Source organism: Mastacembelus armatus, chromosome 10, assembly GCF_900324485.2.
Source record: "Mastacembelus armatus chromosome 10, fMasArm1.2, whole genome shotgun sequence".
NCBI lineage: Eukaryota > Metazoa > Chordata > Actinopteri > Synbranchiformes > Mastacembelidae > Mastacembelus > Mastacembelus armatus.
Genome location: NC_046642.1, coordinates 16265512 through 16283221, shown reverse-complemented (window position 1 = coordinate 16283221; position 17710 = coordinate 16265512). Strand labels below are relative to the sequence as shown.

The following is a 17710-nucleotide window of genomic DNA, read 5'->3' as shown; positions in this document are numbered from 1 at the left end:
CACACAACTGCTTTGTTAAACTACCAAATAAGTGACCAGCTAAACACTAACATTGACATTGCACAGCCCACCCAGATAACCAGAAAAGCTTTCTTCTTCCATATCTATTCAACACTAAAAATATTTTCCTTGTGAGCACTGAGCATAACAGCACTAATAGCCAGGATACAGGTGTTTTGTTTAAAAATGGCAGCTCTCACATCAGAGTTTACAGTAATTACAGCTCCTGAATGGGCCAAAAGAACATTGGTGTTATCATTACCCAACCAGCCATTTTACAATATCACATTAATGTGTGGTCAGACTCAGGAAGCGAACCAAAGAATGAAAACAATATTGGTAACACATCTGAGACTGTAAAGATGGGTGAGATAACCAGATATTCATGTGCAGACAAAGTACAGAAGTCACAAATTCAGATAATCTTTTTTTTTTTTTTTTTATTTTGCAGTGAAAAATGACATGAAAAATATCACTTCAAAACTGCAGGACAGGACTTCATTTTTTTTTTTTTTTTTTTTGCTTGACAGCTTAACTCAGATCTGAGGGAGTTTCACGTAAAATGATGGTACAAGAACAGGACAATATAATACATTTAATCCAAATGACTAATTCTACAGTGCACTGATATTTGACTCCCTTGTCAGAGTCCTTTTGTAATACAGACGCTGCATGCACAGTTTTTGTGTTACTTATAATCCATACACAGCCAGTGCTCTGTAGCACTATATCATAATGACATTGTCATTATAACACTGAGGCAGAAAACTAAGCCTAATGTGGCCTAAAGATCCCTGAACCTGCAGGTTAAATGTGGGAGCACCACCACCACCAGTGTGCCTTTGAGCAAGGCTGTGGAGCTGCTTTGTGTCTGACCCATCCAGCTGGTCGAACTGGGCAGTTTCTAGTCGTGAATGCGTGTAACTTTTAGAGTGTGAGAAGGGCGTTCCTGAACAGCAATGCTTTCACCTAAAACACCCAGAACAAGAAAAAAAAAAAAAGGATAACATCTCTTCAATGGTCTTATTTATTAATCACAGTGTTACTGATCATTTACTGATTGCCAAAATTAAAGCCAGACATTTGTGGATATATCTTTTTATGAAATATTTCATATCACAAGGAGCTTCTGCATTGTTTGTTTCTCGGTTTCATAAATAAATATTATCCAATAAGAAATATAAAAAAAAAATTGTAACATCATTATTTTAAAAATTGCTGGAGGTGGTTAAAAATCTCTATAAATACAGTTAGCTTAAATAAATAAATTAGAATTATAAATATACTGTTTACTATACACAAAAAAGATGGACTTGTGAAGGAAAATAGAAAATGCTGTTTGTTGAGAAAAAAAAATCCAGGTTGAGCTCCCACTGTTCAGAATCTTTTCTTTTTCAGTTCAGTCTGAAATGACTTTTCACACAGTCAAGAAGCAGCAGAGTCTAGACATGTTCTCTTTTCTCCTCATTCCTTCATGCTCATCACCAAATGCTCATCACATCTCCAATCCATCATCTGGCCCTTTAGTATTCCAGTTTCAGGTGGGCCATATCTTCTTCTGAGGCCTTCAGGAATACAGCTGCCCCTTTTTCATCTGAATGTCCAGAAGAGGGTTGGGCAGGCTTCCTCTGTTGCCTTCCTCATGTACGTTCCTTTTTCCTCTAGGTCCCCCTTTCGCAGTTAACTTCTCTTTTTCTATTTTGAGGTAGAATTTCCGCATCTTTGCCTAACATGCCAGGAAAAAAAAATTAGGCAACCAGTATAACCTGATTTCATTCAAGCAAAAGCAGAAGAAAAATTTGTGAGCGTACGTGTGTGTTAGGCCTGTTCCTCACTACTCACCCCACTTTGTGTCTTCAGTGGTTGGACACTAACCCTAGTTTGACCTTCTCTTCATTCTCTACATCATACGCTCCCCGCTTGTGAAACCTGCAGTGAACAAAAGAAAATCTTTTAGAGATTATGCTGTGTCTACTTTATTATTAGCAAAGTCTCTACAGACTCTGCAAGTGTGTATTGTTGCGAGTGTGTCTTTGTGTGTGTAGCTGTAGATACCTGAGCATTAGTAAAAGCCCTATGATGGTGAGGCAGACGGACGACAGCACTACCGCCACCACAGCGAGGGCTGTGGTCCGGTTGTAGCCCTCAGGGGACTGCACAGGCAGGGTGAAAAACTCACATCTCTCACCTGAGTAATCAGGGTGGCACCTGCAGACGGGACACAGAGGTTAATAATTCAGTGAGCTGTTCGATTCTTGAAAAGAAGGAGCAGTGGCGATGCATGTAGATACAGAGCTAATACTTACACACAGGATGGAGCACGGATGTCCCTCAAGTACCGACAGGTGCCGTGAATGCAGAAATCCTTATACTTCTTCAGGCAAGGATCCCTCTTCTTTCCCTTCCCTCTCCCCTTCTTTCTTTCCTTTCCTCTCCTGGTCTTGCTCTCAGCCTCCAGGATGGCAGACGAGTCTTTGGGCTTGCTTGACATGGCAACTAAAACAACAATAGAAAAACCAATTACATTTTATTGTTTCTGTAAAGGAAGAGTGTATTGACTGAATTAAGATGGTGAGAATATGAGATATGTGACTGTGCCTTACCTTGTGGCATTTCCACTTCGTAGTCTCCAGACATGTCATCTTGATACTCATCTTCATAGTAGTATTCATCACCGTACTCCTCCTCCTTAGCTTCCCAGCCATTCCCCAATGTTGTCGGGCCCGTGTTCCTGCTCTCGTCCTCCACCCTCTTGTCTTTGGTTGTGCCCAAAAAGTTGATAACGGCGGTGTGACGCTGCCTGTCGTTCTCATACCTGTCAACTGCAGCACCACTGGCCAGTCTGGACACCACTGGAGGAGAGAACAGGAGGGTTTGAAACATAACAAACTGCTTTTAAGTTTGGTTCGACACAGTCTTTAACAGAGCAGACCTCCAAAACACCTAAGAAACTCTGGCACTAGGGGACAATCAGTGAACACAGAATACTGTGCCAAGGTGGGTGGACCTCTGTGGACAAGTTGAAACATGTTGCACACATGGAAGCTCCCAGTGGGATTTTGGAGGAGTTTAGTGCAAACACCCTGATTTCTCTGTTAGGAAATACACAGGCTCAGATGCAGAGGATGGTCAGGTCTTGCGCAGGAACACACACAGTTTAGATTTGCATGCATCGAAAGAGAAATGTTGCGAGGGTGCAAATGAAAGTTGGCACATAGCTCCTCTGTCTTTTCACACATGCGCGCACACACAGACACACAAAATGCATGGACAGTTAGCTAATGTCAGGCAAGAATATGGGATAAAAATAAGTGTATCCAGTTACATAAAGCATGCTCTAAAATAGAGAGATGACCCCATTAGCGCTCTAATAGCCTGGCATCATGAAAACCGTTCCCTTAAAAGTTATGAAGTTTACAAGACACGCTTGAAAGAGTCACGCTAACAACCAAGGAGCGACGGTGTCACGGAGGTGCGCGCATAAAGCAAAATGCCAAACAGTCCCGGCCAACAGAGAGAAACACACTTGAGATCTTGGCGAGGGGGCACATGAATCTTACCCAAGGCGTGAACCAGCAGCAGCACAACCCTAAAAATCCTCATGATGTCAAAACTTCCAGGGATTTTCCGGATTTTTCTTTTTAATATGACGAGTTACAAGTTGTATTTCCTTCCACTTATTCCGGTTCTAAATGTTCCTCCTCCAATTTGTTTTTTTTTCTTTTTTTTCTGTGATATTGGATAAATGAATTTCCTGCTGAGACCTCTTCGCGTTACTTCGGAGGGCTGATGTGTCTGTGCCGTTTCAGCCTGAGAGCAGCGGTGGAAAGAGCGTCCGGACAGAGGCACCGCTGTATTTATAGCCCGTCGTCAACACGCCCACAAGCGGTCCGCTCGGTGCGCTTCTGAACTGCAGCTGCGCCAAAATGTGTGACAACATGCAAACATAATTTTCTGTTAATTTAATTAATTTGACTTTACATTTATTTTAGGATTTTCTCCACATTCATTGCTGGGTTTACTCATTAAGACGACTCTGTCACATCTTCTTCATAAAGATTTAGCACACCTGTTCACCTTGTTCTTATCAGCTCAAATTATTAGGCAGATTTTTATTTCTGATGCCTAAAAGGTGGGAAATGCATTTAATATTTGGTTTACATGCTGATTTACTAACACACTACGTAAGTACATTTACTCAAGGGGTCACTGTACTTAAGGACAAATTGGAGGTACTTTACTGGAGTATTGACATTTTACACTACTGTAGTCAAGTTATCCACAGTTTGTAAACATATAGGCTATATCAATGAAGCAGTGATAGACAGACAGACAGACAGATAGATAGATAGATAGATAGATAGATAGATAGACAGACAGACAGACAGACAGACAGACAGACAGACAGACAGACAGACAGATAGACAGACAGACAGACAGACAGACAGACAGACAGACAGATAGACAGATAGACAGATAGATAGATAGATAGATAGTAATGACAAACGTAAACTAGTTAGATAGGAAAGTGAAATACAAAAAGCCAGATAAAAGTTGAACAAAAATGGTTCCCAGTGCTGTAAAATATGCGTGTTGTTAATATAATAATAACATAATTCCCTCATCTCATGGCTTTTGGGTTTTAGTGTTGCAATTTATTCCAATTGCTTCAGGTAGAGAGTGCAATGGCCCAGTAAAGTAACCCTCGAACAAATTGAAAGTACAATAACAGTGAAGTAGAAAAATAGGAGACTAACAGAACCAACAGCACGTGAAAAGATAAGTGCATGGTATAAATTGGACTGATGACTTTCTCAAAGCCTGGGAATTATAAAAATACTTTGTAAGAGGTTGGTGCACAGCTTGTCTACGCCACCAGGTGGTAAAACTGGGATATGCAACATGCTTGCTCAGACTTTACTCGGAGAGGACTACCAGTGTACATTATACAACACTACAGAAAATGTCATATGTCGTCTGGTCTGTAAGTTTTGTGTTTTTTTTTTAATCATCTGATTATGAAATCCATGTGCAGCCCTATCTGTTCCAATCTCTTTTCAAACGGTAACAAAGCTCAAACAAATGCAGAGATGAAGGGGAGAATATAACAAAATGACATTAGAAAACGTAACTTCATGGAAAGTATGTAGTCATTGGATTAATTATTAATTCACCTGATTGTATTTTACTTTGTGTCGCTGTGTTTTTTCCACTCCCCGGTCCAGTAGGTGGTGATGCAGAGAAGGAGAAGACGAAGAAGAAGTAGAAGAAGAAGGCGAAGAAGAAGGGGGTGAAAAAGCGCGTGGTTTGGTCACGTGAAAACTGGGGGAGAGGGGAGGGGTGACAAACATGGCCGACGAGGCAGGGGAAGTAAACACAGCTGTTGGAGATGGCGAAGCTAAACAACAGTTACCTAAAGTTTCAGGAGCTGCGACCGACGGCGAGTCCGGAGACAGTGTTGGGGGTGGCCGGACAGAGAAGTCTGCTCCGACGGCGGCAGAGAACAGCTGGTCGGCTCCCATCGTGTCTCTGGCTCGGAAGGCCACGGAGACGATTAGCAGCGGGGTGAGCTATGCTGCTGCCCAGAGAAAGCCCTCACAGGGCTCCGCTGTCAGCTCCCCGACGGAGAAGGAGCCCGAAAATGAACTCAACAACACCGCTAAAGAGCTTCCAGGTAGGCTGTTAAACTTTGACCCTGAAACTCGCACTTTGTATGGAAGTTTTGAAACAGTGCAGCCATGGTCCATATCATTCACTTCCTCTTGAGTCTGTGTTGTTGTCAGCTGTCAGGACACATTACTTCATGAGCTAACTTTTACAAAGAGGCGTTGGTTACTGTGCAGATCTGTCTTTGCCTCCACCGTGCTGTGGTGTTTTTTTGTGTATTTGAAGACAAGCTTGCATGATGTCTCTACGAAGCCTACATCTGTTCGACTGATCTCATTTTGTTTTTACATTGCATACTTTACAGTGGTGCCCGCCAAGGACCCCATGGCAATAGAAAGGTCCAACCTCCTCAGCATGTTGAAGCTGAGCATCAAAGTTTTAATCCAGTCCTCCTTGAGCCTGGGCAGGACACTGGACTCTGAGTTCCCTCCCCTGCAGCAGTTTTTTGTTGTCCTGGAGCACTGCCTCAAACATGGGCTGAAATGTAGGACAATGCAAGAAACTGACTCTTTGAACATAATGAACTTCAATTCCAAGTCAGAATTAGAGTATTCATTGTCATGTGTTGGTTTTGTTTTGTTTGTTGTTTTTTTTTTTTTCAGCCAAGAAATCTTTCATTGGTCTGAACAAGTCCATATGGGGACCTCTGGAACTAGTTGAGAAGTTGTGTCCAGAGTCTGTTAACATTGCCACAAGTGCTAGAGACCTGCCTGGCATTAAGTATGCTGTTATGCACCATTTCACACTCGGCCTACAATGCAAAGTATGAGTAATTTTAGTTTTATGACTGGGTGTTAAATTTTCTTTTATTCTATTTTAGGACCAGTTTGGGGAGAGCAAGGGCTTGGCTGCACTTGGCACTCATGCAGAAGAAAGTTGCCGACTATATGAAGGCTGTGCTGGATCGCAAGGATCTCCTGAGGTTAGTTAGGATTGTGAGTTCTGTGGATTCAGCACAAGGCATTTCGTACATGTCAGGTAACCATTCGTTTTCCACATTTTATGTTTGTTTTCTCATCTCTTTATCAATCTCCCAGTGAGTTTTATGACTCTGGAGCATTGATGTTAGAAGAGGAGGGGGCGGTGATGGGGGGGCTGCTGGTGGGCCTTAACGTTATTGATGCCAACCTCTGTATTAAAGGGGAGGATCTTGATTCTCAGGTGAGTGCAGACAGATTTTGTGGGCTTACATGTTTCTGCGATTACACACCTTGTCCACTCCTTGGCAATTTAGTTCTTTAAGATACACAGCCAGTGGTCCTACCTTTCCCATTTAGGTTGGAGTCATTGACTTCTCTCTTTACCTGAAAGACCCAGCCAACGCTGAGACTCCAAAAGAGTGAGTTCTTGTTTTCAGATATTTTGGTTTTCTTACCTGCACTGCTTTTCATTTTATTTTCAACAATTTCTACAGTTTGAATTAAGGCCCTGGCACCCATCACCCTTCAACTGATTTTCGTTTTCTTGTAGTGACACCAAGATGACAGCCATATTAGATCAGAAACACTACATCGAGGAGTTAAATCGTCACTTAAGTGGCACCGTCAGTGACCTGCAGGCTAAGATGGACTCTCTGGAGAAGACCAACAGCAAACTTGTAGAGGAGGTCAGAGGAACTGTGTGGAAACAGTTGTGTGGTTGTTGCAAATGCAGCATCAGTGTGCACTGGGCGTGTTACAAGCATGTGTTTTTCTGTTCCTCAGCTCACAGCGGCGACTGACAGAATTAACTCTCTGCGGGAGGAACAGGAACATCTAAGAAAGGAGAATGAGTCAATTTTGCAGTCCAGCCAAAAGAAGGAAGAGGTCAGAGCACATCCAACTCTAAAAGCAAGTAAACTGCTTCATATTTGAAAAAGACACAAACTGTTCGGTTGGTTTGTGGTATTTTTTTCAGGCAGCACTTCAGGACAGCCAGGTGGAGCTGGAGACGTACAAACAGACTCGACAAGGCCTTGATGAGATGTACAATGTGGTGTGGAAGCAGTACAAGGAGGAAAAACATATTCGCCAGGTATCAACAGGATGTAGGATGTACAATTTTTAGTCTTCAGATTTCATTGTCAGTGCATAATTAGACAGTCTTATTTGTAGAGGTTTCATTATGTCTAGTGTTTGATGTTCTGATTAGAATCCAGAACTGAAATTTGTGCGCTTGCATTGCATGATGTTTAGGAGCTGGAGCGCGAGTTGGAGCTGCAGGTGGGGTTAAAGCAGGAGATGGAAGTGGCCATGAAGCTGTTGGAGAAAGACACACATGAGAAACAGGACACGCTGGCAGCCCTGCGGCTCCAGCTTGACCAAGTGAAGACTCTAAACGTGCAAATGTTCCACAAAGCTCAGGTAAACACACGATTCTGCCCTGTCACTTCCATGATCAGTCAGACTGGACACATGTTTGTATCACTTTGGCTCTTTAGGACTCGAAAAGAGAAGCAGAAAAAAAGCAGGCGCAGGCTGTGCAGCTCGAGCAGAAGATGAATGAAATGGAGAAAGCCATGATGGAACTAGAGCAGAGGTATGTCTTTGCGCATGTGTGAGTTGATGTGTGTTTAACTAATATGCTTTTATATAAATATCCTTCTTGGTGGTTTCTGTGTAACAGACTACAGAACTCAGAGCGAGAGCGCAAACGGAGTGACCGGTCAGACGAGGACATGAGGTTGGAATTGGAAGGAAAAGTGGATGCTTTGCAGAAACAACTGACTGATCTGGACACACTAAGGTTGAGACTATAACTATAATGTGACGACAACAACAAAAATGACTATAAAAAAGTTGATAAAGGGCAAATATAAAAAGAAGTTACCATAAAAGCCAGTCTGCAGATTAGATTTATAACACTGCACTAATTTAGTTCATGAGCCATTTGTGGTGCAGAAAGGCAGTTCTTCATCTAATAAGGTGAAATTTTATAAAGCCTTTTGAATATGCAGCCTTACACACACATTGCTGAATCTGAGTAACACTTTGTCCTCTCTGAGCACAGGCAGGGTTTGGAGACTGAGCTGCGTGCTGAGAGGGAACAGAGACAAAACCTACAGAAAGCTCTCCAGAGGGAGCAGGACAACAGCACTGAGCTCCGCACACAATTGCAACAATTGCAGGGCCTGCACACGGTCAGTGCTGCATGTCTGGGGTTAGGTCACCCAGCTCTAGATGTAGCTAAGTTTCACATCTTCATTAGTATTTTATTGTTCGTTTCTTCATCGTTGTATATGGTCCATTCTGATTTACAAAAAGCCACAAAATAACTATGAGGCATAGAAGTTATTTTATCACAGCTGCCATGTTCATCTTAACTCATATATACTGTAGTAGCTCCATTGGTGCAACAGCCTGAGCAAAACATTTCATATCTTTTTTTTTTTTTTTTTCTTTTGTAGTTTTGCATTTATCTGAATTGCACAAATACTAACCCTGTACAGTAATGTGAGCTTATGGTGCTTTTTTAAAATGTCAATTACTGGGGCAGGAGCTGCAGAATTTGAAGCAGGAGAAGAAGCAGCTGCAACAGACGTGTGAACAGCAGGAACAGGCACTACAGGAGATGGGACTGCATCTCAGCCAGTCAGTGTTTTGCCTTTTTTTCTACTAGTCCCTGTCATTTGTTGTTATGAGGGGTTTTTTTTATATGAACTTTAATTTTGTCTAAGGTCTAAACTTAAGATGGAGGACTTCAAAGAGGTCAACAAAGCCCTGAAGGTAAAATGTGACTGACTTGAGAATGGATGCTGTAAAAATGTGGAAAAATCAGAGAAGCCTTATTTTCTGTTTGCTGCTCCCATCAGGGACACGCCTGGCTTAAAGACGATGAAGCCACTCAGTGCAAGCAATGCCAGAAAGAGTTCTCCATCTCACGCAGAAAGGCACGCTTTTTTTTGTCTCCGCATTTACCTTGCACACTTCTGCAGTATGCTCCATTCATTTCAATAAGCAGTGTATATTTGTGTGTTGCAGCACCACTGCAGAAACTGTGGAGACATCTATTGCAACAGTTGCTCCAGCAACGAGCTGGCCTTACCTTCTTACCCTCGGCCTGTTCGGGTGTGCGACGTGTGCCACTCCCTCCTGCTGCAGCGAAGCTCCTCCACAGGTTCCTGACAAAACATCTACAAGCTTAAATGGTTCGACAGCAGCTTTCAAACACTGTACATGCTCATCTATCATTTTTTTTATTAATTGTTACCTGAAATTCATTAACATTTCTGTATTAAATAAGGAACCACTATTACCACCAATGGGATGAGCTTATATATTTTATGCAGACTGTTAGAGGATTGACTTTGCTCAGATGATGATATAGTTTTGCATATTTATATGATCACTGCTGGAGTATCAGCAGTTTGATACTCACTTTTTAATATATGTAGTTTTTCTAATTCAGACCATGGGTGTAGGGCATGTCCAGGTCTCCAGCTTTTGTTGAGGACCATGTGTGCAACTTGTCATGCAGCCATTCAGAAACTAATTTTACCCCTACAGGCCCACTGCTGGATACATGCAAAATTCTGTAAATGACTGTGGAATGTTATAAGTCCAACTCTTTTAGAATGTATCATCAGGGTTTTGTGGATCGTGTTAACAGCTACAAAGCCATTTTCGTCATTAATTAGAAAATGGTGACCAGACGTTTTTCTTTTTAAATCTAGATATTTGGTAAGTGAATAAAGCCTCATTTTTTACAACATTGTTTCAATTAGATATTCCAGTCTAGTTTATTCATTTTGTGCACGGAAAATACAAATAGCATTTGAAGCTGTAGAAACTTTCATGTCAGTAGATTTGAAATTCACTTGCCCTTGACATAGCCCTCATCCAAAAAAGCAAAAAAACAAAACTGCGCTATCAACAGTCACACCTTAACAAAACATGCTCTGATGACATGAAGTCTCAAATTCAGGTTTTAAACTGGAAATAAAAAAGGCTACCCACTACACAGAAGATGAAACAGGGTCTAAACATCAAATACCAGACACGCTTTTTTTTTTTGTTTTGTTCATGCACTCAGACATTGAAACTTGTGTTAAACCCACCAGCACAGGATGAGCTAACCTTGAGAAACAGCCAGGTGTTTGGAGAATAGTAACAAAAACAGCACATGTCCTGATGAAAATTTAAAGCAGTTTCTGTCTTGTGTCAAATTGGTGAGGAACGGGGAAGACGAACAGCACGTCTGACATATTGTGACACCAGATGATCTCACTTGTTTCTGAAGATCATACACTAAAAAAAAAAAAATAAAATACAAACCCTACCCCCTTGCTAATTTAGAAACAACCTCACCTGACCCTGCCATGTCTTTAGTGGTGAGGTTTATGTTTCCAGTCCTTCCAGCAAAATATGCTGACTTAAAAATACAACAAAAAAAAAAAAAAAATTAATACGAAAAAAAAAAAAAATCTACATTCCCCATCCACCGCCAAGTCCATTCATAGAGCCTCTGCTTCCTCCTCCTCCGCTGCCATAGTAACTGCTTCCCATTCCGCCCTGGTTACCTAACAAGAGAGAGAGAATACATACTATAGGACCAAGGAGTTCTTCAAGGAGTCATGCGCAGGGAAAAGGAGATGTGTGTTGCAAATTACTGCCCTAGTTTATGAATCATATTGAGAGCGGCAAAAGGTGTAGATTAGGATGGCTGTAGAAGAAACTTATTGTAACAGAGCTGACACTCACTATAGTCACTGTAGCCGCCCATGTTTCCTTGGCTGCTGTACCCACCAGAGTACCCTGAGCTCAGCTGGCCACCACTGTAAGATGACTGGTTCCCTGTAGAGAGAACAAATCACATCAGCTTGAAGAGGAAATTAAAGTAGCACAAAACTTTGTGAAGATGTTACATTATATTTTGTGTAGCTGCATGTTGTTACAATGCCACTGCTTGTCTCAAGGACATTTTAATGCTAACTAGTCTAGTCTCAAAACCACCAAGCCTTACACTCACCCATGCCACCCATCATCTGGCTGCCGTAGGCTCCGTTACTACCACCAGCTGTTGAGTTTAAGAACAGCTCCACGTAGCGGTGCTCTGGGGAGCAGAGAGGGAAACCATAAACATTATTATTAACATTTATACACCGGTCACAAGTGATAGATTTATTTATTTTGAACTCACGCATGTTAGCTTTGTCCTTGGACATAGCAGCCACAGCATCCTCGTGTGTTGCAAACTCTACATCTGCCTCCCCGGTTACCCTGCCGTCTGGGCCAATCTCAATATGGACTCGCACTGGATTCAATGGTGAGAAGAACTACAGAATTGAAACGAAGGAGAGACGTGTTCAAAATACAACCCAAATGTCTGCAATATGCTCCAAATAAAATTCAGTCCAGTCATTTCACTGATGCTTTGCAGTTGTTCATACAACTTACATTGTAGATGTCTGTCTCCGTGGCTCTGTATGGCAGACCCCTCATGTGGACACAGTGGCCTGTTGTACTCTGGAAGGAAGAGCCGCCATCTCCATACCGGCCATCCGATACACCTGAGCATATATCATGAAGATCACCACAAGGTCTTGCATTGAATCTTACTTTCTTATGTAGCATAGAAGTCAAATTATTTAAGACATTTCAGTTGCCCTTCGGCCCACATGATACACACCTCCTCCATAGCCTCCGCGACGCATTCTGTCATAAGATCCCCCTCGGCCCATCATGTTGTATCCGCGACCACCGGAGGGCCGGTCATAAGGGCCAGGTCTCTGCATGCCCATGGGTTTCCGCTGGGGCTCGTAATGGGTCCGCACCTCAGCGCGGCTACTCTTGAAGATTTCAATGTACCTAAGAGCATAGAAATGCCACAGTGAGGGCAGGAGAAATGGATCAAGGCTGCATTTGCTCATTACTGACAAAACTGCTCTATGCAGATGCTGTCATGGTGTAGTCCATACGTAGTAATATCTTTCAACACTTAATTCTAGTTGTTAAAGCAGATTAAAAGAATAACTTAACTGAGGTGATAACAGTAAGCTAACCAAATTGAAAAGGGCCTGAATGATTTTCACACTTTTCTTATGGTTACCTGAAGTGATTTACAGATCTGGTTCAATATGTTGTATAGAGCGTCCTGTGTCCTTGCAATGACAGCCATTGTCCTGGTAATAGAGGGACAGAGAGGGCCCCAGCCCTTCTGCAGCCCACTCTAAGCATTACCTGTAACAGTGGGCTCCAAATCCTTGTGTACAGTGGCCCTCTGATTTTACCACTAGAGATTCCTTACCATTTATCAACCTGGACTCATGTTTAGTGCTAAGACACCATTTATTTTGCAAATTAATCATGTGCTCTAATTCAGGATTTGTCTCATGTTTTTGAATGGTGCCTAAGCACTAATCTTCCCACTGAACATCGTGATTGTGTGGCATTGCTGGAACTAACATGGCAATTAGTGTACATGTATGTGGTAGATATTACACATGTGCTTAAATTAACCAAGATTAATGTAGTGTCAGGTTTGCATTTGGTTCAGATGTTAAAGGTGCACACCATAAGAAAAGCAACTTATCCAGCCAACCAACCAACCAACCATCCCCACCTGTGCCCTATTCTTTCCTTGTGTTTCTTTAGAGCCTTTTCAGCTATATCCTGTGAAGCAAACTGCACGAAGGCCTCCCCCGTACTCCTCCCCTGGATGTCCACCGGCAATGTTATCCCATTTGGCACGATTTCCAACCCTTCAACCCAAGGACAGATAACCCCAGCAGGGGACATATTAAATCACATGCCCAATCACAGAGAGAACTTTCTCTAAAGAGATAGAAAACTTATGGAAAACTCTATACATCATCACACATACCAGTTTAGTTTTTAACCAGTGACTGGCCATTTAAATTAGTTACATTTACTGTATTTGGGGATAAAATAGAAATGAGAGGAAAGAGGGAGGATATGGAGAAGGGCACTGCGTGGGACATCAGGCTAGTATTGGTATGTTGATGAAGAGAGGACAAGATCCTGGAGGGTGACATGACTTAAATTACTGTTTGCCCGTTACTAAAATCTAACATTTGACAGACTGTACGTGACAGAAAATGCATTTTTAAGACTTGTGTGTGGAAATGGGGAAAAAAAGAAAATGATACTGGGCTAAGAACTGTCATATCGATGAGTGGGACCCATTAGTAAATTAACATTAGGGATAGATAAAAACAAATCTCATGAGACTGTTTTACAAGATCAGACCTAATTACAGGCAAAAAAAAAATTAAAAATGAACGTGTGCTCAAGATGGATAATGACGGGCAAAGATGAGAAAGGGTATTACATCACAGGTTTCTGCCCTTGAAAAACATCAGGCCTTCAAATTTTGACGAGCTTCCTTTTCCAGCGTCATTTTCTCATTGATCATCAATTCAAGAACCTAAATCATTTTGCTCCTTCTAATTCATAACAATATTCAGAAATGATCTTGTTCCAATGGCATACTGACACCTTTTTAAAATCAGATACAAAAATAAGTCAGTGTGCATAAGAGAAAAGAAACAAGAAAAGGAAGATGGGAGGAAAAAAAGTTTCAATTACCAACATTAATCTAAGGAGTTTACAATTAACCCCTGTGTAAGATCTATTCTTACCTGAGAAAAACTGTACTATCTCCTCTTTGCTGCAGCCAAAGGGAAGGCCCCGGAGCCGGACTAGCCCATCTCCTGCTGTCTCTGGACAGTTTGGACCTGTGTGCTTCATGACCCAGTCCATCTCGACGTTGTTGGATTTAAACACTACATCACAAGACACAAAAAAAATTTAGCTATCACGGTTTCCAATTATGGTGCTGATCACAAAGGAGTAATTATCTACAAGAACTTGTGTGTACCTTCCACATATCTGTGACCCATGGTTTCTCTGTCCTTCTTTACTGCAATCTTCAGGTCTTCCTCTGTTTCCAGCTCAACGAATGCCTCCCCACTAGGACGCCCCTCTCTTGTGTAGGTGAAGTGGATGCCACTTCCGTTGTTGACAATTTTACAATCTGCATTTAAATTTGTTATCAAGTCAATTTTGATTAATTTAGTTCTTCAAATATTTCACTAAATGAAAAAATAGATAAATACATACCTGAGAAAAACCTCTGTACTTCATCCACTGAACAGGACCAAGGGAGACCCCTAATGCGTACTACATATCCCTCATCAGCCATGACTAGTCACAATCCCTGATGAAGGAAAAAAAACAAAACAAAACAAAAAAACAACAGTTTTAAAAGTTCTGTTTTCAGAGCTCACAAGTGCCAGTAGAGGCCGGAGACTGTATTTATCCCAAAGATACTATTTTGCAGTTTTTTTTCATTTGGAGTTTTAACCCTTTTCATACGTGTCCCACTCCAGCACTTCTCCCTGAGTCCCAGTGATTGTGTGCTTCTTTAGATGGGGCTCCACGAGCAAACTCCATACACTCAAACTCAGTGTCTCTCAACCCATGTGCAATTCAGTTTGATTCAAACACTAATTTTCCTTCCTAAATAAGAAACATCGATCTGTATTTCGAAATCTGAGCATACTGTTGTTTTCTCCCACGCAGCTGCAGGTGTAGAGTTACCACGTGGGTAGCACTGGATGTGGTATTACTTGTCTGGATTGAAAATACTGTTTTATCTACAGTTTCGAGTGATCGCGGTCAATTACGGGGGTCGGTTCTATGGACCCGATGTGAAGACAATGTGAATTTGTCGGCAGCGCCATCTTGAGGCAGTTCACCTGTGCCAACCGATATGGAAGTTACTAAATGAGAAATCACAGTGTCGTGTTTTTTGGCTGCAGCCGAGCTCTTGCCTGGAAACATATCATAAGGAATTATCATAATTAAATCATTCCCGACGGTGCCTAACTAAAAGTCACCGCTTAACAAAAGGCGCGAATTTGAAGTCAATCTCCGCTAGCGGCACAACGTCTCGCGCTAACGGTGCTACTTTCATAGAGATTTTTTTGTAGTGTTGAGGCTTTCCTATACGTGCTTAAGCCTTCCCAGAAGACGGATTATACGTGAGTAATTAATGACCTCGTTTGTTTTAGACAGGATGCGTGGCCTTCAGCACGCTCGCTACCGCACCCCAGACACAAGAACAAAAGCGGCCCTCTTAGCGTGCGCCATGTTTTTAGCGTTAACAATTAGCCGTTAGCTTCCGAGCTAACATTCGCTATCTAACGGTAACGTTACAACCAACACAAAGGGGTCAGACAAGTAACTGTGCTGTGTTATCAAACTGAGCGAACTTGGGGTTATAAATCAAGCGAAATCTGCACTGATTGATTTACCTGATATAAGCGTAGAAACCACACGCCGGAGAATCTGTATGATCAAACCTTCGTGAGGCAGCGGAAACCTTGCAGTACGTTGCCAGATCTCTCCAACCATCCCCCTTTCACAAACTACAAAACGACGCGCTTCATTATGTCATCAGTTTCAAAGTATTATACATTCACGTTTTTCCTCGTGATTAAGTATTTAAGACAGAATTGTTAGCAATATTAATCAATTGTTGTGCTTTGAACAAAAAAAATCTCGTTTGTTAAATATTCTATAAGGTCTTAAAATCGACGGAAGTGGGGATATTTATACAAACCTGGCAATCCCGGCTGAATAACCAAGCGCCTCCGACGGGCTCGCGTTCACGCCCAAAAAATTATGACGTCGCCGCCCCAGGCCCTGGCTGTCCCGGTGGCAACTCCTGGCCTACAAATCCAAGTCAACCTGTTTACACCTGACATTAACTTTAAATGCTTTTCTGCTTCGTTCAGGGTAGAGTGTGCGTTTAATGTAGAGTGTCAATATTCAAAACTGAAAACATAACAAAATATCATGACAAACACTGAATGACTCTAATAAGTCAACCTTAAACAACAGCTACTGTGTGACAGTAACCAAGCATACATTTATTTAGGTAGGCTATGTCGCTGGCAATGTCATTCACCACAAACCTTTACTACTATTTGGGCATAATTCAACACAGAAGCATAAATCGCCCTTTTTTGAGCAAGTAGCACTCAGACTTGCACCCAGGTAAACGAGATCCTTGTGTGTTGGTAGCCCAAAATTATAAACTCCATCAAGATATACTCTAAGTTGTATGTTGAAAAAAATAATGTCGTTTAAGAATGTAGGTGGGAGAAGTTTCCCTTCATTGAATTACAATTTCAGATATGGCTAAAACAGTGCCAGATGTGGCACTATATTTATTATATATAGAAATATTGTATCTGTAAGAAGCAGAAAATAACATATAACCCAGGTAATGTGAACATGCTTATTGTATCTCTCTCTCTCTCTCTCTCTCTCTCTCTCTCTCTCTCTATATATATATATATATATACACTAATAATAATAATCATTATTATTGGTATATATACACACATATATTATAATTAATAATAATAATAATAATCATCATTATTATTGTTATTATTATAATTATTATTAGATAGTATAGACTTCTTGTTGCTGGTCTTTGTTTTTTGTTTTTGTTCAGAAAAATTCAAACAACCATGATGGATGTTTACACCAGCTGGCCACATCAGTGAAGTTTTTAGGCCTTAGTAGTTTAAACATAAAGTTCTTTATTTTTATGAGTGAAGTCACTCATTTTTAGCGTTTTTATGTATTAATCTCTATGTTTTGCTTCGTATATACATCATAAAAATGTCCTCCTTTAATTCTTCTAATTCTAATCATAATTAGGATCACTGACACATTAAACCAATACGTTGCAACAGAAGTACATTCAGTTATATTCATTGGGTCATTTAAATTTGATTAAGTGAGTGGTTAAAATGTACAGTAGACATGAGTGCAGTCATCTATTTCTGAGTTTACATGAACTAGTAATGCTAGCTACTAGTTAAGTTGGCCTACCATGTCATGTCTTGACGTTCGTTCTACAGCCTCGTGATATTGGTAAACCTAACATGACGTTGCGGTTCCAAGTTCGACGAGCATTAATTTCGACCAATTGGAAACAGAGCTCTGTCCTGTTGAGCCAATAGGATTATCAGGATTCCCTACAGAGGCGGCCTTTCTGAGAAACCGTGCGTATCTGGTTAGGTTGT

At 41.4% G+C, this 17710-nt stretch overlaps 3 protein-coding genes across 5 annotated transcripts; 1 reads left to right on the top strand and 2 right to left on the bottom strand.

Annotated features, from left to right (window-relative positions):
• Positions 1–939: 939 nt before the first annotated feature.
• Positions 940–3839, bottom strand: hbegfa (heparin-binding EGF-like growth factor a). Of its 2 annotated transcripts, XM_026331096.2 has the most exons (6): positions 3561–3838; positions 2604–2852; positions 2307–2496; positions 2056–2208; positions 1843–1929; positions 940–1726 (listed from the first exon to the last, which is right to left on the bottom strand). In XM_026331096.2, the coding sequence occupies exons 1-5, from the start codon at positions 3601–3603 to the stop codon at positions 1857–1859; spliced, it is 708 nt and encodes a 235-aa protein (XP_026186881.1). In that variant the 5' UTR covers positions 3604–3838; the 3' UTR covers positions 940–1726; positions 1843–1856. The 2 variants fall into 2 exon arrangements, with proteins under 2 accessions (XP_026186881.1, XP_033181302.1); XM_033325411.1 differs by lacking the exon at positions 940–1726 and having other exon boundaries at positions 1842–1929; positions 3561–3839.
• A 1494-nt stretch (positions 3840–5333) lies between these two features.
• On the top strand, positions 5334–10365 carry rufy1 (RUN and FYVE domain containing 1). Its single transcript, XM_026330108.1, has 17 exons — positions 5334–5674; positions 5972–6151; positions 6270–6387; positions 6488–6589; positions 6705–6828; positions 6945–7006; positions 7138–7273; positions 7371–7472; positions 7564–7680; positions 7842–8009; positions 8087–8184; positions 8272–8391; positions 8656–8785; positions 9142–9236; positions 9323–9371; positions 9458–9535; positions 9627–10365. Exons 1-17 carry the CDS (start codon positions 5350–5352, stop codon positions 9768–9770), a joined length of 2148 nt encoding a protein of 715 aa, XP_026185893.1. The 5' UTR covers positions 5334–5349; the 3' UTR covers positions 9771–10365.
• On the bottom strand, positions 10360–16056 carry hnrnph1 (heterogeneous nuclear ribonucleoprotein H1). 2 transcript variants are annotated; one of them, XM_026330110.1, is made up of 11 exons: positions 15923–16056; positions 14727–14823; positions 14485–14640; positions 14246–14389; positions 13207–13345; positions 12274–12452; positions 12042–12154; positions 11785–11920; positions 11614–11697; positions 11346–11438; positions 10360–11168 (listed from the first exon to the last, which is right to left on the bottom strand). In XM_026330110.1, the coding sequence occupies exons 2-11, from the start codon at positions 14806–14808 to the stop codon at positions 11161–11163; spliced, it is 1134 nt and encodes a 377-aa protein (XP_026185895.1). In that variant the 5' UTR covers positions 14809–14823; positions 15923–16056; the 3' UTR covers positions 10360–11160. The 2 variants fall into 2 exon arrangements, with proteins under 2 accessions (XP_026185895.1, XP_026185894.1); XM_026330109.1 differs by having other exon boundaries at positions 10360–11164.
• Between the last annotated feature and the right edge of the window lie 1654 nt (positions 16057–17710).